Here is a 22,420-nt window from a genome sequence, read left to right on the forward strand (position 1 = left end):
TTGTGTTCTTCATTTGGGGGCTTACTGGAGCTGTATTGCAGGAGAAACAAAATGGACAATATGTCTAGCTATAGGTAACAACAAAAAATGCTTTATTTAGGAGTAACTTAGTGATTAAATGATACCTCTTATCTGGGGTCTCTTGTGTTCTTCTGGAAGGATAAGAAATTTAAAAAAAAAAAAGGTTTCTGGAGGCTTTTGCCTCTGGGAAGACCTGCTGCCCTCAGGAAGAGCTAAGGTGTTTACTTGTATCCTCAGGTTGGAGTGTTACTATAACTTGTTATTTTTTTCCCAGCAAGACACAGTTGCAGTATTTAAAAACTGGTCTGGAATAGGGGATGTTAATTTACTGAATTTAATGAAATAAGCCACAAGCATGTTTAGGTGCGTGGTGTGACTTGTATTTTAGGGCCTCTCCAGAATTTTACTTTCTCTGCACTAGCAGAATTACAGACATAAAGGAAAAGACCTCCCAGTTCATCCAGGGCATCTCTTGTGTTTGATTGCTTCCTGGTAATTTCTTTCCCTGTTGAGTTTTAAATGTTTCTAAGGATGTGCTTCTGACTATTCATTAACCTAATAAACAGAGCCATCAGAAAGTTTCCAGGTCTTAGTCAAAACTTTTTCCTTTTCAATTCAATTGCTTTACTGTTATACTTAACTTATCAAGTATTTACATAATTCAAAACTTCTAGGGCTCTTTTGCATTCTTTTATAAATTCTCTAAAATCCAAACGAGAATTTTATTTTAAGAAGAAGGCTGTGCTAAATCACCTTTTTTGTTTGGTTGTTGTTTTTTCTTTTGTTTTGTGGTAGAAGCAAAACCAGACCTGCTCAGCAATGAGCGCTGCTTGGAGAGCTCACAGCAATGAGCGCTCATAAAATGCTGCATCCTCCCCAGTGGTGTGAAAGTTCATTGCTCGGACATTCTTGGTAGGCAGATATGAACAGCAGGCCAGTTTCTTCCTTCTTTTATTATTAATGGAGGCTGAACTAGGAAATCAAATGCAGACAAAAAAAAAAAAGAAAAAACAGTAGCTTGTTACAAATGTTAAGCTTGCAAACTTCAGTTTCTTATCTGAACTGTGAACACTGTGAACTCACCCACGCTGCAAACATACCATGTTACAGTTAAGTAAATAATAGCTTTTTCCTGAAAACTGCCTGAATACATAATAAAATGATTTCATAACTTTTGTTCCTTACCCATGAGAAATCTACCCATGAGAAATTTCTTTTAAAACCTTTTTGGATTAAAAAATAAATAAAAAAATCCACAAGGGAACTTAAGCTACAAAATAACTGGAATGAAATAATATTTGAGGTCTGACCTTAAACCCACAGAAGCACAAAAATCTGCATTAACAAACTGAAAGACTATTCTTCAATCACCATTGCATTATATATTTAGTAACTTTTAAATCTTACAGACTGCATAGAATAGAGTTGCTGCTGCCCATCTTCTAGCATGTCCAATAGTTCTGGTTCATGAATGTTAACTTAAAGGCATGGAGGTCAAGCATCTGCTATGAGGAATGCAAAAGCTTTCAAGAACATAAATAATTATTCCTTTAACCTCAGATTTTCCTACTTTGTAGAAAACAGCACTCAGTTTCAAATATGAAGTGGCATCTTCCCCAGTTTCCTGCTGAAGCAGCTTTTAATTTTGAGGCTATAGTTTGTAGTTGGTTTTAAAGAGTATGCCTTATGTTGCCTTAGCAGAAGTGAATGAAATAAGGGTGAAGCATCATTCTTGCTTTTGGTTTCCTTCTTGTGTTTAAATGTGTTTTGAAATTTGTAATGTGGGTTATGGCTGGGAGATAGTCATCAATGTTCACCCATATTAAAAAATCATGAAGTGAAGTGAATGTATTTCTTTATTTTAAGCAATTAAGTTTATCAAACAATAAGTGGAAATTGAAAGTGCTTTACATTTGTTCTGTATCAACTGAAAAGCTTTTATTTTTTATTATTAAAATTATTTTTTTATTTTTTATTACTAAAAAGCTTTTTATTTTTTATTATTTTATCAACAAAAGTCTTTGTTTCTGTTTCAATGTACCTGCCTGTACTTGAGAGGAAAGGCAATGACTGTGACCCACAACAGTACGCCTTTTGGCAGTGATTTATACAAATAAATACAAATAGAATAGGGAAGGAAATAGAATAGGGAAGTCTGTAATCAAGAGGTAATCTTAAGATACCTGTTTTCATGACCTCTTGCCTGTTCTTCTTTTTTTCTTTCATTATTTCTTTAAGGTTTCCTCAGATCATCTGTGGTGCCCAGCTTCAAGAGACTTTGGCACTGGGCATGAATAATCACTGTCCAGGTCTGGTTTGGGAAACTCATTTTACCCCTTCCTAGTTTTAAGCATTTGATAAGCAAAAGCTAGTCTAAGAAAGCTCTTTAATTGTCTCACTTAAGTACGTCCCAATGTGGAACTTCTGTTCTATTGGTAAAACATCCAGGCTTGATGCACTGTTATAGGAAAGTGTTTTCATTTCTGCCAGAATTATTCCTAAAGCTTTCTCTTGGGAGTGATAAAGCAGCAAGTCATCATGTGAAATTAAAAGAATAACCAAGTCAAACAAAAACCACGCCTATTTGATTTCCTGCTGTGTGTGGGCAGATACTGAATGCTTTGTTGTGACTCAACTTGGTTACAGATGGGCTCTTACTTTGGCTCCTCCTTATGTGCAGTTGACCTGAATTCTGATGGTTTGTCAGACCTGCTGGTTGGAGCACCTTTGTTTTCTGAGATCAGAGATGAGGGTCAAGTCACAGTCTATATCAACAGAGGAAATGTGAGTATGTACAGGAGGTGATTTGGTAAGGGATGAGGGTGTGGGTCCCTGGCAAGGTAGTGCTTATGTCCTTCCAGCACTGCATGGTGGAACTTGGTGTTTCAAATAAATGGGGCTCTGGATGTCTCTAGCAAGCCATGAAGTCACAGGAAGACTCATCTGGTATCATAGTTTGCCAGATTCCAGCCCAAATTCATCAGAAACCTGTAAATCTTTCAAGGAGATCTGAGAAAGTCTCTGGTTGTATGTTGAAACTTGGTGGCATTTGTGGCTTTATGTGGATTTGATGCCAAAACCAAGTAAGAGTCAGCAGCTTTGACTGAGTTTCCTTTCTGTTTTGAGTGGTCACTAAAATCTGAAACACAAATTGGAACACAAATATCTGAGGACTGAGGAAGAGGAGAGAAAGCCGAGGTTGAATTCATGTTACTTTCACATTATGCTCCATATAGAGGTTTTAGGGGAGGTTCTTATCAGCTGTTATTGTTGGATTTCACATGACCTAACAACAGTCTTGGAAAAGTCTGAACTTCGTTGCATTTGCTAACTAAGGCCATTCTTAAGCTTTATTTATAGGAAAACAGTGTTTGTTTACATACTATGAAATATTTAATATTCAGGTCCTAAAGCCACTGTCTTAAAGGAAAAGTTGTTATGGACTAAAATGAAATAGGTTTATATTTAGTGAACTTTGAGTTTATTTGTGCTAGACTTCAAATTCACCAGAAGTCCTAGCATTTAGGAGACTTGAAAAGTGTTTTTACTGTAATTTTTTTTTTATTACTGCTCCTTTAATTGAGTTCTACTTTTTCAGCTTTATCCTCAGGAGGTTCCACCCTTTATGTTGCAGTGTTGCTGTTGGGTTCTACTGATAGGGTCCAGAATGCCAAACAGATAGTCAACATTTCCTGCTCACAGTGAGAGTACACATGAGTTGATGTTTATCTTCTATAAAATAGTCAAGAAGCTAGTATGAGGTTCTTTACTCCTTCACCAGGAGTGTTAGAATTACTTGCACAAGCAATGGCTTGCAGGATTGTGGGCTTTATTTTAGCAGTGGACACTTTAAACTTTGTTCTGATGCCTTTTCCTTGGTCCCAAAAATTAAGAGCCAGACACAGTTAAGGGATAAAGGGTTTTTACCTTGGTATTTAAAAAGGATCCTTATGGTGCCCCACTTTGCCAGGGTGGAATGTGCCAAAATGCACACACATGATAGATCATGTACAATTTTATAGACCTTACAAATTACCATATCTACCATATCTAACAAAGATGCCCCAATGAGAGGCTTGAATGAATAGCATGATATCTCCCCATCTTGAAGAATTCCCCCCTGGATGGGCCTAATCTTTATTTGCAGGATGTATTTTAAAGAGGATCTTGGTTTCTCAACATAGCGTAGTGTTTTCTGGCCTCCAGCTGTGAGGTCTCTAGGATGTTTGGTCTTCTGGCCTAACAGAATACCAGTTCTATGCTGAGTTATCAGAGGTAAGGAATTACAATAGTGCTAAGACCACTGAGAATACATAAAAGGTATATTAAAAAAAGGCAAAAATCATAATGGCATCAGTTTCATTCTGCTAGCACCATTGCTTAAAAGGTTGTTGCAGAGGATCAGAGAAAACTGTATTATAAAACAAGCACGCATAATGATGCTACATTTAAAATGCTTATATTTTGCCCTTTCCTGTGACAACTGCAAAGAATTGAGTCACACATACAAGCCTGCCTGTATTCTATCTGTTGTGTTTCAATTTCATTATGGGGGATTTTCTCCAAAGGCAGCTGAGTAAAAGATTTTAGTACATGTTCCAAAGAGTAGCTTATTCTCATTCACAAAGGAAGCAAAACCAAAACAACCCTGAGGTGGGTACAGACTGTGTAACTAATTTTTTTTTCTTGTGGAAATGTTCATTTCCCCTGAAGAGAAGACAGTAAGAAAATAAATCTTACATATCTGACCAGAAGGTGGGTGGACAGGAAATACCAGCGCCATATAAGGCTTCTCATGGCATAGTGGTACAAAGCTACCTAATTTTCAACTTTTCTCAGTCTCTTTATTTCATTAAATATATTTCCTTATTCTTAATTTAAGAAGGCTTTTGGAGGACTTTGCTTTAATCCTTCTGTCCTGTACTTAAAATGTTTTCAAATCCAATTATTAAATGTTTTTTGCTTAGGAAAAAATGCTCCTTAGCTTGCTAGAGTTTAGCTGAATAAACTCAGACTGGGGATTTTGGTCTTTGGATGTAATCTGTGAGAAGAGCAAACTCTGGGCTGTTGCATTTTAGGCATCTGTAAACTTTCATGATTCACCAATCCCTGTGACTGCATTTAGTTACACCTCTGGGTTACTGTTTAGTTAATTTAGTATTTTGGTTAAGTCATGCACTCCTTTGTCTTTCCTTTCCCCTTTAAAACTAAAATCCAGAAGATTTAAAACACAAGTAAATTTGATTTCTAGGGCCCAGGTAATGTCACTGCAAAGAGAGCAAGAGACAGGCTGCATCTTTGCCCCAGGTCATTCCCACATCACGTGGGCAGCTTCCATGGGGAAGGCTTGCCTCATCCAGGGCTTTCACCATTTCCCTGACTTTTTTTTATTTCTTGCTTGCTAGGGAGTGCTGGAAGAGCAGCTCACCCTGGACGGTGACAGTGCCTATAATGCCCGCTTTGGGGAGAGCATGGCTGCCCTGGGCGATATCGATGACGACGGCTTCCCAGGTCAGTGCCATTTCCTCCAGGGCCATTTCTCCATAAGGGTGAGCAACACTGGTGACACTGTCCGTCTTGCATGGCATGCATTGCTTATCCAGACCCGACCAGCACCTGGGTTCAACCCAAAGATAAATCTGCTTGTGTAGGATTTGTGTGCTAAAGCGTTTTGTAGCTGACTGTCCTTGCTGTTGGTTTAGTTTGTGTCTGTGCAGGTCACAGTAACATTGCTTTGCTTTCCTTGCTGTTGTATTTTCTTATTTCCCATATGGCTTATAAAAGGCTGTAGATACCCTCACCCTGAACAAAACAGAAACCTATGTGTGACTTCTTTCTTCTTGGCCATTTCCTGATGTTTCCAAGTCTTTCTGGTTTTGTTGACATAATCTCATTTCTTATCAAGAAGTATAAATCAGAAGTAGCTTCTCACTCCTGATAACACCTAGTCTATTAATTTCTCTCTTTTGCTTTGTTCTCCCCCTGCTGCATTCTCAGGATGCTCAGTGTGAGACCCCATGCTCTGAGAGCAGTAGGTGAGAACAAAACGTCAGTGTTCCTTTTCTGCCCTAGTTTCTAGAAGTGCAAATTAAGGACTTCTAAACAAAGGCCAGTTTAGTGTGTGCTTGGATTTATTTCTTCCAGGCCACTCAGGACACAGTATCCCATTAAGCCTGACCCAGCCTCGTTGCAGGTTGCCCTCACAGATCATGAACATTCTTTTTCTCTGCATCTGGACATGTGCTTGTGTGTATTTGCTAATATTTATAGTCAGTCATGGTGATGTTGAGACTGGAGAGGGAGTTGGATCAGTCCATGGGTATGAAGCAATTGTGAAAAGCTTTATTTTAGCAGATAGCATAGTCACTAGATCCACGTAGGAGAGGAGAATGGGACGTGGGATCATGCTCTCTGTGGGAATTTGCAGTTAAGTTGGATCAATTGTAATTTGAAAAGTCACTCTCAGCAGTTGTTTTAAATTCTTGCCTGTCCATTTAATATCCCCAGCCTCTTTGTGTAGCCTTGGATTTTCAACCTACCTTAATGTACTGCTACAGTAAATATTTTGCTAGTCTTGTCTTGGTTCACAAAGCTGATTTTCTCATAGGTTGAAGATTTGGTTATGAAAGGATTCTAAATTCACTTTTTTGAGTATGGTTGCTGGTTGACAAATACATTTTTGTAAAAGAACATGTGTCTAATTAGGCACAACATCTGATTATGTGAAACATACATATGTGTACAAATTCATATGCATTTCTGTATTTTTAAAGTTTATCTTAATGTGAGCTCTTAATTAAATCAAATAAGTTCTTCTACTGACGTTCGTATAAGCTGATGATTGCCTTTTCATGGGGAGCTGTTTTCCCGTGGATAGCTGTATCCTAAAATTAGGGAAAAGTTGGATTAATGGAATGGATTGTGAAATCTGCACTGTTTTACAGATGTTGCCATTGGAGCACCTAAGGAGGATAACTACATAGGAGCAGTGTACATTTACCATGGGGATGCCAATGGTATTGTACCTCAGTACTCTATGGTATGTGATGCTATTGTTTATGATCTCAATCTGAAAGTCACTTTCCCAGGACCTGCAGAAATAAACAATATTTAAGGGTCCTTTGATAGGTAACCTTGTCATAGCTCTATATCCTTTTATCAGTCGTGGTTTGAAGACAGCTTCTCCCAAAGTTTGTCTGTATCTATGCTGAAAGGTAAAATTATGTTAGTCAAGGAGGTGTTTTTTACTGTCTTTTGTTTCAGATGTCAACTATATCTTCTTGAAGCAAGCAGAGTCTCAAAAGTTGAGTGTTAGTTTATAGGGATAATACTAATGCAGAGAAAAAATGAAAACCCTGGAAAGGGTTTGAGCATGCAAATTATGGAGAGGGCCGTGGGAAACTGGGAGGTTGCACTTTCTTCCTGTAGAAGCAGACTTTGTGAGAATGAAGAGTTACTAACTGTTCTTTTGTGTATCTTTACCCACTTTATTGGCCTTCTTGCATTCTGACAATACGTCAGAAGGCCATTCTTAGGTGCCATCCCCCTTACCCACTTATGATGAAGTAAAACCTTGTTAGGGATATGCTATGGTGTCTTGTGCAGAGACAACTGAGTGCAATTTAGATGCTGTAGCCAGGCAGTAGAGAAGATAAATTTATGCTCATGCTGCCCAACATGTCTCATAGTCTCTGTCTAGCACATTTCATTGTTCTGAAAGCCCGACTCTTCCCTCTCTCTCTGTGTTTGATGTTCTGGTTGTTTTGTTTTGTTGCTGGGTGGGATCCTTCATAGTAAATCAGTTTACACAGAATTAAAGAGTTCAGTGGTTATACTGGCAACTCTTTCAACAGACTATAATAGTTTAGTCCTTCCTTTACCATGTATATGGCATGCACTGCTTTTGAGAAAAAGGGAAGTTAAGTGACTCTTCAGTGAATTTTACAAGTATTCATAATGTATGGCATGTGGAGGATTCTGCCTGATTTTTGCCAAGAGCCACTGGTTGGGAGGTTCTTCTCTGAAAACTCCAGAGATTTCCAGTTCTTGGTGAAAAGGATCAGGTTTTTGGGCGCTTTTTTTGTTTTATTTAGTATGGTTTAGTTTTTTGATTTGGTTTGATTTTTAGTTGCACTTTTTTTTTTGTCATTCTTGGGAAAATTTCACATTTTTTAAGGACAGATCAGCAGGGTGGGAAGGAAGGCATCCTGTTTTAGATCTCTCCCTCCCCATTGGAGCAAGGCCAGCAGATAGAGCATGTCTCTCTGGTCAGTTGGAAAACACACAGCTCAAGAGTGTGGCAGGGTATGTGGTCATTGACTCTCTTGATAAACTGTTCCTATCAGCGTCCCTTGTCCTGAGCAGCCAAGAGGGCACCACTTACAGGCATTATCTCTGCCATTTCCCAGTGTCTGCTGCAGGGCACTAGACAAGTTGCTGGTTCAAGTCCTGTGTGCAACCAAAACTGTGTAACAATTTCATCTTTTCACCTGTCTGCCCTGGATTTTAACCTGGAGGTGGAAGACATTTTGTATCTTATTACTATATTTCTGATCCATTTTACTGCTGTGGAGTTCCTCTTTGAAATAAGCTGTGAGAGGTGGGGAGGGGGGGTGTGTCCAGCAGGGTATATATTTTCACCCTTTTCAATTTGTTAGTTCCTCCTTCCTCCTGTTTTCATCATTTAAAGTGCTGCTAAGTGTCATTCTTTGACGTCTCTTCAGCAGCTTCAGTGGCAGCTATTAGCAGAAGCAGCTGACTTGGCTTTGTGTCCTGCTATTTTCATTTATGTTACTTAAAAGCAGCGTTATTCTTCTGTCTTGTAGGCTGAAAGAACCCACAGATGTCTTTTAGGTGTTGCAGGTGGGATTTACCACCCTAACTGGGATCCCAAAAGTGGAATGTGAATGTAATGTGGGGATGAAGTTACTTCCACTTGTCCTAAGCTTACCTGCCCACAAATAGAAGAAGTGATCTGTACTCAGAGGAGCACTGTTTTCCTGTAAACTAACTGTCAGGATATCTTTTTTAGCTTCAGCTAGTCTTTTTTTCCATTAATTTCCTGCTTGATCTTTTGTCCAATATTGCATTCTTTTATGGGAGGGCCAGGAAAAGTTGGTCATGTGTCACAAACAGTGAAGCACCTCCAACAGAATTAAAATTACTTCATGGTTTCCTCAGTCTGTAACTTCTGCAGTCAGAAGTTGAGTTCAGGCCTTGCATTGGTGGCCCAGCAGAATGATTGAAAGCTGGCTGATTGCCTTCTTAGAAAAAGAGATTTTGATATGTTAATTTGCTTCAGACATTTGCTTTCACAATGTAAATCATTTAGAGAATGTTTTGTGTTAGTAATTAAAAGAAGAAAGAAACTATGTTAGAAGTCAATTAATCTTTGTGTGGGGGAGGCAAAAAGGAAATACAACATCCAAACTGGCAGAAAATACTCTGTAATAGATGATGGAAACCAAAATTTCCAAATGGGATGAGAATGAATCCTTTTGATTTTGAGTATGCTGGCAGACTTGGTGAAAAAAAATGGTTATGCATGATTTTCTGTTTAATCATTAATATTGTTAAGATGCTTCTTAAAACTTTTATTCACAGCAATTAGGTAATAAAAGAAAAAATCTTTTAGGTGCAGTTATATTTTTTCCTCATGCAGAAATCTGTTTGGTGTGTTCCTTATTTTGCTGAGGTCTGCATGGGTATTGTAATGCAGGTGTGGGTTTTTAGTTCAAGTCAGCACTGGTCTCCCACTAGCCAGGGGCAGAAGGGCAGCTGACAGCCTTCCTGTCAGGGGCTGCAGTGCAAGACAGCAGATGTGGAGCACTTCCAGCCCACAGGAGAGAGACCCAGTGGCCATGGAAATCATGCTTAAATGTTTTGGGATCTTTTGTTTTGATAATGTTTTTTTTTTTGAGGATTTTTTTTGTGTTAATTAATAATTTCACTTGTGTGTTTTCTATGCAGAAGCTGTCTGGACAAACAATAAACCCAAAGCTGCGTATGTTTGGCCAGTCCATATCAGGGGGAGTTGATATGGATAGCAATGGTTACCCAGGTGTGTCAATTACTCTGGCAGTGAGAGCATCAGGAAAATACATCAGCAGGCTGAGAAAACAGCGGAGTTGGTTGTTTTCAGGCTCCCAGTTCCTGCCATTGCAGGTGGTCAGTGAAACTGAGCTGCTTTTTCCATTTCCCTTCTGCCACTCAAAACTCCTGATAAAAATTTTCACTAATTGCCTAATTAAAGTATTTGGACAGTTACAATGATTCAGTATCCAGCCAAGGTTTTAAGTTATTTGGAAGCTGCTCTGTCAGGAAGGCAATCTTAAAATAACTGAAAAAGTAGAAAATAATATAACTGTAGTAATAAAAATTAAACAACGAAGCAGAAGTGAACATCACAGAACTAATCCTTTAGTTACAAGACTTATGACATAATGATATTTTATGGGACAAATTGGCCAAGTCAGAAGATGATGTTTTTAAATTCATGCTTTGTGATTTAGCAACAGATTTGAGAGAATTGAATTTTATGCCTCATTTGTAACTGCTCAATGTTACAAACTTTTCAGATATGACTGTTGGAGCCTTCCTGTCAGACAATGTGGTACTTCTGAGGTGAGATATCTTTTTCATTTACTGTTGTCTTCTTCTGTTTTCTGTTTATATCTTATATGGTCTCAGTCCAGTTTCCTCCCTAGTTTATTGTGGCCAGAGGAAGCTAGCTGGGTTATTTTTTAAGCAAAACCTTAGACATGAATGGTGTCAAAGAATGCAGTCTAAATTAAATAGAATAGGGGAGGGGGATAATACCAGGATAATACCTGGTCTATGAAGAAAAAGGGTTAGAGCCAAAAGGAGATGTGTTGCATCTCGGTGCCTTTTTAGAAAGGTTGCTCCTGACTTGTGACAAGGCTTTTTTATTATTCTAAGGTTTACCTAAAGTAAATCAATGGTGATTAAAGGAAATGCAGTTGAGCAAAAAAAAAAGAGCTGTGTAGGATGCCAGGATGTAGTCTTGCAGATACAGATAAATAGATAGATAGATATACAGATAGATAGATAGATACACACTTTTGCATATATATAATTTTATAATGGGATGCAGAGTGAAATAAGAGTGTTTAGGGAAATGAAATATGAATATGTTTTCAGTGCACACAGGAGCTGGGCTGCTGTTTCGAGTTTGTGAGTTAAGTGTAATTGCTTGTTCTGTCTTATAGAGGTGGGACAGCTTGGTTCACCAAATTATGCAGGTGGAGTGTTAGAGTGCAAGTGACCTGGGTAACAGAATGGAAAACTGGATTTTCCTCAGTAGCTCCTTTGTTAAACTTGTTAATATTAAATAAAAAAATCCTTTCAATACTTGGATATCTTTAGGAACACCTGCATCTTAATGGAAGATATAGGGATGGTGTGACCCAGGTAAACAAATGCTGGAGCTGCAGAACAGATGTGCCAACCTTCTTCTTCTTCAAGTCAGGAAAAACTTGGCTCTGTTTGCATTTGAATCAGTTACACTGAAGTAAAAGAAAAAGGAGAGGGAGGGAAGAAATGCTCTTGATGATCAGCATGGCAAATGGTCAAGGCTTTTGATGAGTTTTCTTTATCTTCATCGTATATGCAGAGACCGCTAATAAACTGCTTCTGTGAAAAGGTGTGCCATGCCCCAGAGGAATTCACAGTCTCACATCTCTGAAGCTGCTAGAAACAAAACTGCATTTTTCACCTACATTGATGTTACTTGCAGAGAGGGGAAGACAAACTGAAAGGCTTATTGTGATTAAAACCACATACATCACAACAGCATTATGACCTCTGTTCATGTGTTCAGTTATGCTTGTGCATTTCAGGGGAGATTAGTGTGTTACTGTCTAACTTTGTGAACAGCTTGATTAATTGCTGTTACTGCCAATTTACAGTGTGTCCCTCCTGTAGTTAGGATAAAGAGAGAAACTTTTTCTCTCCTGTGCATCCCCTCACCCTTCCTGCTTTTGTGAAGTTCTTTAACCAAAACCAGCAAATGTTTTGCTAAGTGATATTTAACGCCTTTGGTGGAAGCCTCTCTTGACTTGGGCCAGACGCATTCTGTTGATCATGTGTGTGTATGGCTCTTTGACAGATGCATTGGGTTGTTTTTCCCCAGTGAATAACCAAGTGACATAGCATTAAGGAAAAATCACAGATAAATAGTTTTTTGAAGGAGAAATATTTTTCTAGATCAGTTATAGCATTTACTCTTTTATGTCTCTCTAACCATTCAGAAAAAGCAGGTTTTTTTGAAGGTGTGAAATTATCATAGGATGCTGACTTTTTTTCCTCCCTTCCCCCCGTATATATTTCTAAGGCTAGAATTTCTTTTTATCCTCCATCTCAAAATGTGAACTTGCATTTTACTTCAGGCTGTGGTAAAACAGTCTGAGCAGCTGTATTGCAGATTGATGTGAATCTTGTTCCAGTTCATATAAATTAGGTAACCACAATCCCTGCTCTCTTCTCCCTCTCCCTTACCTCTAAATTTAAGTGTCTTGTGGGGTGAGACTCCTGGAGTGGTTTACAAGATCTGACCTTGCATGGCTGCTGGAACTACCTTAGAACTGAATCTACTGGTTGCTGAACATTTTTTTTTATTACTGTAGTTGATTTTGGAAGAACATGTTCATCTTGAATGCATACAGAATTGAAAACAGGAAGAATAACACCCATAATTTTTGGGCTAAGTCCTGCACTGGAGGTGGCTCAGGAGGGCCTGAGTTTCTGGGTTGCTTTTCCCAGTCAAGCTGCTGGGACTTCTGTGTTGTGTGAGGAAGGAAGCTATTGAGGAATGCATTCAGTGCAGGTGGCTTGGTATGTGAACTGCAGATTGAGCTCTGGGTGGTGGGAGCCCAAAGCAAGGGGACACCTGGGGACACTGAGACATAGCAGGAGCTGAGGACTTGACAGGAAGCAGAGCAGAGGCTTTAATGTGCTTGGAGTGTGAGGCTATAAAAGCCCACGGGATCCTTTATTTGGGGTTCCTCCTTGGGGACACCACCTCCAGCTGTTTCCGTGTTACTGCATTGCAAATAAAAGGCTTTATGAACCTATGGGAACCTGGTCTGACTGTGTGGATGTGGTGTGTGTGGGGAGTCAAAGCGGGCACCTGTCAGCTCACTGGAGCCACACACTGTAATGAGCTTTGGTCCCAGCAGTTAAAGTCTCTGGTGGTGGAGTGTGACTGCCTGGAGTGTACCTCCTGGACGGTCAGACAGAGAAGTTTCCTTAGCAAGACACCTGTGCCTTAAGGCAGTCAGCTTGCTCTGTGATTCTGGCTGAGGTCTCCCTCAGCCTGGAGTACTGGTGGCAATAACCTGGTGCTGGAGTTGCAAGAGTAGAAAGCTTTTGTTCACAGTGCACTGGATAATTCACAGTTCAGCAGTGTGGTAAGAGTATTCAGTCCTTATCACTTGCCAGGAGGGAATTAGCCAAACCTTTTCTCCAGAAAACATGGATGTGGTGTTTGTTGTCCCTCTTATGCTGTCAGAAAAATTATGTATGAATCCATCTCCTGTGGAGGACCTCTGTGCTCTCTCCTTGGCTTCGAGGTCACAAATTTCCCTATAGACCATTCTGTGGAAACCCACAGTCTTTCCCTACCTGTCCCTGTTCATCCAAGATAGTTAGCAACCAGTCTCATTTGCATGAACTTGTTCTTGTTTGCTATTCTGGTAATTTTGTTATCCTCTTCAGTCATCAGGAAAGGTTATACACGTTTGCTGGAGATGATTATTGTTACTACATGTTATCAGTTTCCTCAGCTGCCTGCCTGCAGTCTGTATCTGAGCACTAAACTTCAAGCTGACATTGCCACTTTTGTTTAAATGCTAGTAGCCCTTGCCCGCTAGATAAAATGCTAGTTTGCCTTACAGTTCAAATGTACTCTCTTATTTTTCCTGTCTGCTTGAAATGGGGTAGTTTACCAAATTTGCTGTTTTTTCCTTTTGTGGAGAATTGCCTTCTGAATGGTCACTCAGTTCTACTTCTCTGTTGATCTCCAGATCCAGGCCTGTCATTACCATGGATGTCACCATTTTCCTGCCCACATCTATCAATATCACAGCTCCTCAGTGCCATGATGGTTTGCAGCTGGTGAACTGCCTCAATGTCACAGCATGCTTTCGTTTCAGTGGCAAGCATGTTCCTGGAGAAATAGGTAAGGTACCTGTGCCAGCCTTAGACAGGAGCACAGAGTCAAGGTCTCTCTTTGTACTTAGTAACAGAGCTTTTGTGTGAAATTAGTTTCAAGGGTAACATAGGCCATACAATCCCAGAAAGATGCTTGAGAACTTTCTTGGATGTGTTTTCACCTTCTGATGAGACTGACAATGAGGCAGATTCTTCCTGTGTGAAATGAGGAAAATGTCTGCTTGGGCTTTCTGCAAGGATAGAGAACAGAGCCTTCTGAGTTCATATTCCTGTCTGCCTCTTGATGATACATACCTGTATCCATATCCTCTATCAGTGTTGTTAGAAGACAGGTATGATTTGCTCTGGATTAATAGTGTTGAAAGTCTGCAAGGAGCTCTTGAAACAGACATGAGAAAATCCTTTTCTGTGCATCAGTTTACCTGTTTGTAAATTGATTATAAATAGCCTAGTATTTTACCGATTGCAAGAATATCTTCCAGATTAAGTGAAACACTTAGATTTTCTCAGGTGAATGGAATGGTGTAATGTGTAATTGCCCTAGCCTTTACATCTTGGCTCTATTGAAATACTAATGTCTTTTATGTCTCAATGCTTACAAATTTTAGGTGTTTTATGGAGTGGTATTGGACAGATACAGCATTTCTAAATATTTAAAGCCTGGGTTAATTTTTTTCATGATGTTTCACCTTTGTCATGCTTTAAGAATGGCAGAGGACTTGTACTGTACAATTCAGTGAAGATGCCTCAGCCTCACAGCATGCTGTGTCTTTACAGTGAGTCTGGTGAGGAGCTGGGGGAAGCACTGCCTCCTCCTGCTCTGTGCCCTAACCTTTTTGAGCAGCTAGTTGAGAAGTATGAGTTGTATCTGTGTATCCTCACCTGAGCCTGCTGCACTATTCTGTTTTTAATTAAGTCAGAAAAGGAAAAGGCTTCTTGCTACTTTTTGCATTCACATGAAGTGAGAACTACAAGCAGCTTGTCACTGTCACCTGAACAGCTCAAAACAATGGAGTTACTATATTTAAGATATAGTAACTTATAATTCCTCTGTATTCTAACATATTGGTGCAACTGAGGCTTCAGTTTTGGTTTTTACTTCCTCTAAATGCTGACTTTTTCCTTCCCTGAAGATGATGACTCTAAGTAGACAAATACATGCTTTGATAAAGTATTTTTTTTACTACCTACTACTCTGTCATTAAGGAAACACATTTCTGAGGGTTCCTGAGGTGTTAATTCCTCTCTGAAAAATTACAAATAGGTTTTCTGAATATCTAGGTGTTCTTACATTCCTGGGATATTATTTAAAATGTTTCCTTTGCTTTAATTTCATCTCTTTGGATCTGTGGCTAAGAAGTAAATTGCCTTTTTTCTAATCTAAATATCAGTTTCCCTTGTTTACAAAAGACCTGTCTTCCTGTTCATTCTGAATTTGCCTGTGTTGTCATACAAACTGTACTGCCTGTGATTTACTGGGTAAAAGCACATATGCATCTTTTTCCATGAGTAACATCCACAGCATTACAAGGAACTTTTTTATTATTAGGTAAGTTATAAACTTCAACCGTTGCTCTTTCATAGAATGCTTCTACCAAAGTGATTTTTCTTGGAAATGTTACAGCCAGAGCTATCTGACTGTATAAAACCCATTCAGGATATGATTTGGATAAAATATCTCAAATAATCTTTCAGTTAGTATTCTAGCAGTCAGGGCATTTATATTATATTGCGGTTGAAGAATATTAATTTACAAAAAATGGAACAATTAATGGAAATATTGTAGTGGTTCCTTTCCTGCATGGTTAAATGTACAGGGGAAAAAACCCTGTTAATGCATTGGTATGCAGTTCAGACTTTGAAAGGCTCACAGAAGTGTTAAAATGCTATGCCAGAGTTTTGTGGCTGAAAGTGTTGGGATTTGTCTCACCCTCAGATGTCTGGGTGCATTTTGTTAAATCAGACTGCGAGAATGGAGTGCTCATCTAGAGTGACACTTCCCTATGGTGTATCAGCATGGATTCTCAAGATTGCTGCTTACTGGTATAAACCTGAGCATTCCTCCTGCTTTTGGGCAGCTGAGATTTGCCATCTACTGCATAGTGTTCAGAAAATCAAGCTGAACATGCGTGCAGCGTTCTCCTGTGGCAAATGTGTGTCTTCAATACTTATTTGAATGTGTGGTTATTTTGTTAGCAAGAATGGGAAGAAAACTCATCTTCATGTGTCTCATACTTGCATGTAAACATTACCTACCTTTTTTTTTTCCTTCTCTTTCTGGTGGTAGTTGCAATACTGAAATACAGCTATCTGAGGATCGGTGTTTATGGATACTTCTTGACACTGCAAATGACAGTACAATTTCCATTAAGTTGTTTCTTGCAGACTATAGTTTTCAGAAGTATGAATTTATCGCTGAAATGTTTTTGTCTAAGCAAAGAGCCATGGCCAAGTGAAAATGTGCTCTGCACTTTGTGCCACTCTCTGTCTGACCCTTCACTCTGCCTCAGTGTCAGGAGACAGAGAACTAGTGAACATCTAGTTGTATGCCTCCTGGCAGAGACAGCCTCCAGTATGTGGACATATGAGAAGTACAGCATTTTAAGTTTTCACTCTGTAATCTCAGAATCTCTCTTAGTCTGTTCCTCCCATGCTTGAGGGGTCATTGCTCTGTCTCCTCTGGGGTCTCTGTATTGCCAGGAAAGCCAGAGATTAGAGGAAGGCCTTTCCTACCTTGGATGAAAAGGTTTCAGCCTGTTCAGACCATTTAATTCTGTGTGGCCAGGACAAGAAGGAGGCTGCTGGCATCTCTGTGCATCAAGTGCTGCTTCTGCATTCATCCCTGAAGGAAAATGGAAGTAAATTTATGTAGTAAAATTGCTGAGATCTGGTTATTAAAGTTATTAGAAATGCCTCTGCCCAAATTAAGGTGCAAACAAGATCATATGAAAAAGTCAATAGTATGGATTTTATTTGATAGCAAATATGGGAGAGAGAAAGGAAGGGAAGGAAGAGAAGGGAAGGAAGGGAGGGAGGAAGGCAGGAAGGAAGGAAGGGAATAAATAGGTGAGGGGAACAGAAAGAGAGTTATAGGGACAGAATAAAGAAAACACCACCATCTGTGGATCCCGCAATGTTCCATTGATCTTCTCCAGCTGATGTTCTCAGTGGCGATGGTCCCCCTGAAAAGCATCTTTATGGAGGGGTGAGCTTTGGTGACTCCTTTGTACAGTTCTGCTATAATGAGCAAAATTTTATAGCAATAGGCATGAAACATTTCAGTGTCCGACATCCACCCCTTGACTCAAAAATATAATAAATGTCTCTTTCCTTGTGATCTTCTTTAGTTTATGGGGTGTCCATGGAGGTGATAATAGAAAGATAATAGGAGTAAAGATGGAAGCAACAGAAACAATAACATGAGTAATCATACCGCATACAATAATCATCAACCCAATTCTCATTAGTCAGTGCTCCCACTCTGTGAAGCTCAGGAATCAGTGTTTTTTAATGGGTAGTGGGTATGAGGGATATCACAATATTGTATCTCATAGATGTTGGTTCAGTATGTTTTGAAATTAGTTATAGAATTCCACAGTGGATCTTAATTTTCAAATTCTATAGAGGAGTATCCTCAACAGATGCATGTATTAATATGTTTCGAGAGGATTCCTGGCTCTTGTAGTATAATTGATTAACTTTGCATCCTGGAATAAAAGTAAATGGATTTTTCTGAGGATGTGTTTTCTTCTTGACTGCATTTACACATAGTTGGAAGAATATTATATGTAATATTCTTAGTCCACTGGATAATTCTATATATTATGAAAACCAGTTTTTATAATACAAAATTACTACACAAAACGTATTCATGCAAAATGTTCTCATGCAAACATATTTTTACATCAGAGCAATGCTCTGTTTTCCAGAAGATAGCTGTAATTTAATCTTGACACAGAATAGAAACTGTGGATTTATTATTGGTGGGATTAGAAATGAAATTAAATCCCTTTCAAACTTAGTTGTATTATCCCAAGTAGCTTTTTTCTTTTGAATTTCAGTGAGTAAATTGCCCTCCTCACATTCTCCACCCATAACTGAGAAGCACGTGTATTGCAGAATGTGCTATAGTCAGTACACTGATTAGCATAAATAGAAGAAGTGAGGCAAAGTTAAAATACCCTCTTTGGACATATGGCAGGAAATAAAACATACACTGGCTTGAAAGTTTGTAGAAGGCTTTTTTGTATTTTATTCACATCCATTTTGCAGTCCATGGCTACCCCTCCAGGTTTAGGAAGTGGGATTCAATAATTTCTTAAGTGACATTTTTTTGTGTTTTAAGATTTTCTAAAATTCTCTACTTAGTAAATCAGAAAAATTTAGCCAAATCATAATAATTTTAAAGCCCTCTGAGGCATAACTGGGGTGGTTAATGCATATTTGTGTGATTTCAAATATGTATAATTTTTTATACCAGCTCTCAGGATAAAATTGGTTGAGACAAATTATACATTCATAAGACCTTTTCCCACACCATTTTTCAGCAAAAAGAAAACAAGTTAGACAAAAATCAAACTTATGTAGAATACTTTAACTAATATTTGATCTCCCAGCAAGCCACTGGCAATAAAAATACAAAGTACAAACATTAACAAACTGAAAATGCAAACCATTATGGTGACACTTTAAATTTCATTGATTTTCATGCAGCTCCATTTCATGTGTTGGTAGGTTCCTATAAAAAGAAAGTGAATATGCTTGTTTGCAGTTTCTCTGCTCCCAAACTGTTTTCCTTATTTTCAATGTGGGGATGTTTGAGCTTCCTAATAAAAAAGAAAAGAAAGAAACTTCCCTGGCAAAATATACCAGAATGAAACAAGTAGCTTTTATTCTATGAAGTGCTTGTTGCACCACTTCTGTTGTTTCCCGCAGTTTTTCAGTGAGGTCTCCTCCAACTGATTTCATGTTCAGTGGAGGAGGTGAGACTGCTTTAATTGCAATCTGTGAATTAGGGAGTGGTTATGGCATCTGAGTTGCCTTTTTTTTTTTCAGGGTATTAATAGGCTTCTGCTTTTTGCCTGAGAGCAGTCAGCCTTATGAGTTAGCTCCTTTTATTCCAGTCATTTTCCTTTTGGTCATGGTTGAATTTGGTGGCAAGCAATGCCACCGCTGAAAGTCTTTTTTAATAACGCATCATCTTTTTAGTAACCAATTGCTCCCTATCTCAAGTTTTTTTTTTTTTTTTTTTTTTTTTTTTTGTTTTTTTTTGTTTTTTTGGTTTTTTGGTTTTTTGGTTTTTTTTTGAGTCAGTATGTCCACCCCAGGGCTAGAGAGGTTGCTAACAGATTAACTAAAAGACAAGAAAACATTTTCTCATAAAGTTTTCCTACCACCCCCACAGAGGAAGCTGCGTGATAAATACATAAACCTGCAAAGGGACTAAACCATCCTCCCAAGGCAGTAGCTGCAGGACTGGCCTCAGCATTAAAACCTGCCTGCTTCTAGTTCTCCACGACAAACCACAGACCTATGGGGGTGCATTCTACACAAGATAGGAGCTGCAGAATTGGCTTCAAGGGCTGGAACCTGTCAATTCTGGCTTTTAACAACAAAGCACACAAAAAGTACAGGGGCATTAGTCCCCACCAAACAGGAACTTTCGGCTCCGCACAAAACAACACGTAGACAAGTCAGTTTACCATAATTTCCACAATTCATTCAGAGAAAGATACATTCAAATTTCTAAGCCTCCAGAAGAAACCACAGTCTCCACAACCTCTCAAAGGAAGTTGATCCATGTGCTATGAATTCCTACGGCTGGAATCCTAACAATCCTCACAGCTCCTTAAGAGAAGTAGTGTTTAGATTTCTAAGATTAACTACAGAAGGAAGTATATGAAATAATTTTGTAAGAGGAGACAATGCTATTGTGAAAGACACTTCGGGTCAGAGAACATTCATCCTGCTGACTACGCTGACTAAATATCAAGATCCAGTTATTAAAGTTATAAGAAATGCTTCTGCCCAAATTAAGGTGCAAACAAGACCGTATGTCAAAGTCAATAGTATGGATTTTATTTGATAGTAAATATAAGAGAGAGAGGGAAGGAAAGAAAGAAATGGAATATAGGTGGGGGGAACAGAAAGAGAGTGACAGAGACAAAATAAAGAAAATATCACCATCTGTGGATCACAATTGTGAGAAATGATACTCACTTCTTTCAAAAATTTAAAAAGTTTTTTTTAAAACCTTGTCAAAAAAATACAACAGAAGACTGAATAGAGAAAATGATACAGTGCTGGGAGCAAAGGATTTTTTCCCACCATGTGCTCATCCACACAATGGATATTCCACCTTTTAACCCTTTAGCCCCCGGTCCATCAACTCCTTCTTTGCTGTCCAGTGGTGGAGATCATTTTCTTAGATCTTAATTGGAGGGCAGGTGTTGCCATAGTAATAAGCTGACCCTCCCAAATGCTCCAACTACCCAGGCCATCCTGTGATAAGAATGCAAGGGGTGGGGGGTGAAACTTAACTATAAATCTATAAAACTTCTCTTAACATAAACATAATATTTGCCCTTTAATTGTGAGACTCAACCATCACATTACTCATCTATCACACAATAATGTTTCATTGATCCTCTCCAGCTGGTCTTCTTGGTGGTGATGGTCCCCATGAAAAGCATCTTTAGGGGGGGATGAGCTTCATTGGCTTCTCTATATAGTTTTGCTATTATGAGCAAAATTTTATATCAGTGCTTGAGGCATGAACTATTTCAGTCTCTGACAACACTCTAGATAATTTCCTCTACAATAATAACAACAGTAGTAATAGTCCCAGTCTGACAATTAGATGAATTTTAGTGGCTATGAAAATGAATGGTTTTGGTCATTTGACTAGAGTTAGGCAGATAGGTATTTTAGAAATTGCTCCAAATTTTCTTCTGTACTGTTCATTGCAGATGTACATTGCTTGTGTGTTGATCCATATCTAAGGTAGTCCTCATGTCCCTAATACTATTGCCTGAAAGACTGACAAGATTTAGTGTAGGATAATAGGCTGTTTGATATTTTCACTGTTTAAACATGTTCCTAGGACTGAAGAAACATCCCTTATTGCAAACTTTTAAAAAGTAGACTCTCATCTTCTAAGCTGTGTGCAGCTATAGTTTGGTGCAGGGGTATTATTTCTGTCTGTCTCTCATTTTTCCAGTCTGTTTGGAGGCAGGCATGAGTCAGTGCTGCCCTCAGAATGCCTCAGAAGCAGATGTGCTGCAGGGATGTGCTGTTCAGTGTATGGAGCAGTGTGGATCGCTCCCTACTTAGACCCAATGAAAACACTATGAGAGAGGATTCAAAACAAGGTGGGAAGTACTGGGAAAAAGAAAGCTTTTTGGAAGGGAATGGAGAGAATGTCCTGTATGTTCTCATTTGCTAGGTCTTTTTTTAATGATTCCGTTACATAAGAATTTTCTTTGCAAGCAAAGTTCATGAACCATTTTCTTCTCATAATTACTGTCAGAGACATCAAAGAAACACATTCATTTTCCAATGATTTAGTGTAATTATTTAGTAAGTTCTTCATTGTTTTCATGTGGTTCCTCCCACTTACCCCCTGGCAAATCAGTACTATAGCTAGGAGTTTAGCAAGCATTTACAGATGTGCTTATTCCTGAGGAGCATTTGCCTCCTGCTGTCTGTGTGCTTTGTCATTATCTTAGTGGGGGAGGAAGGGATATTCCAAGTGGTTCAGAGTGTGCCACCTGTCCACTAACACAGCCAGCTGTGTTTCATGTTTTTTAGCTTGTGGCCATGGCCTGATCTCTTCTCACTCCTCACTGCTTCAGGGGTGCTTTCAGTCCTGTGGGATGACTCTTGCATCATAACCATATATATGCTGTTTAGGATGAAAATCTGTTATAAAATGCCTGCTGCCATTTACTTGGTGCATCTCTTACTGGCTGGAATAGTTCACCTGGTCTGCTGGGTAGCAGCCATGTTGAAGATACGAGCAAAAATTTCTCAGAGGGAGCCATTATCAAAGGTTTTAGGCATTTAACTTATGAAAAATAAATAGTCAGTAGAAGACTTGAGCCCTTCTTCTGAGCTCATAAAATTCATGCCAGAGTTTTATTTTCATTGTGTGAATTTGGGCCAGTAGATCCTCAGTAGAAAGAGAGAAAACTCAGAGCTGCTAGGCAAA

The 22,420-nt window shown here is 38.9% G+C and overlaps 1 protein-coding gene across 2 annotated transcripts in view; it reads left to right on the forward strand.

The window, feature by feature from the left end:
- The window catches only part of ITGA9 (integrin subunit alpha 9), a 210,299-nt gene that overhangs the window by 28,313 nt on the left and 159,566 nt on the right, over positions 1-22,420 (forward strand). For both annotated transcript variants that reach the window (XM_063158715.1, XM_063158707.1), the window contains exons 9-14: positions 2,668-2,805; positions 5,427-5,532; positions 6,966-7,060; positions 9,991-10,081; positions 10,599-10,644; positions 14,064-14,218. In XM_063158715.1, the coding sequence (XP_063014785.1) occupies positions 2,668-2,805; positions 5,427-5,532; positions 6,966-7,060; positions 9,991-10,081; positions 10,599-10,644; positions 14,064-14,218 (631 nt within the window). The remainder of the gene's footprint in view (positions 1-2,667; positions 2,806-5,426; positions 5,533-6,965; positions 7,061-9,990; positions 10,082-10,598; positions 10,645-14,063; positions 14,219-22,420) is intronic.

This window comes from Melospiza melodia, chromosome 1 (assembly GCF_035770615.1).
Source record: "Melospiza melodia melodia isolate bMelMel2 chromosome 1, bMelMel2.pri, whole genome shotgun sequence".
Classification (NCBI taxonomy): Eukaryota; Metazoa; Chordata; class Aves; order Passeriformes; family Passerellidae; genus Melospiza; species Melospiza melodia.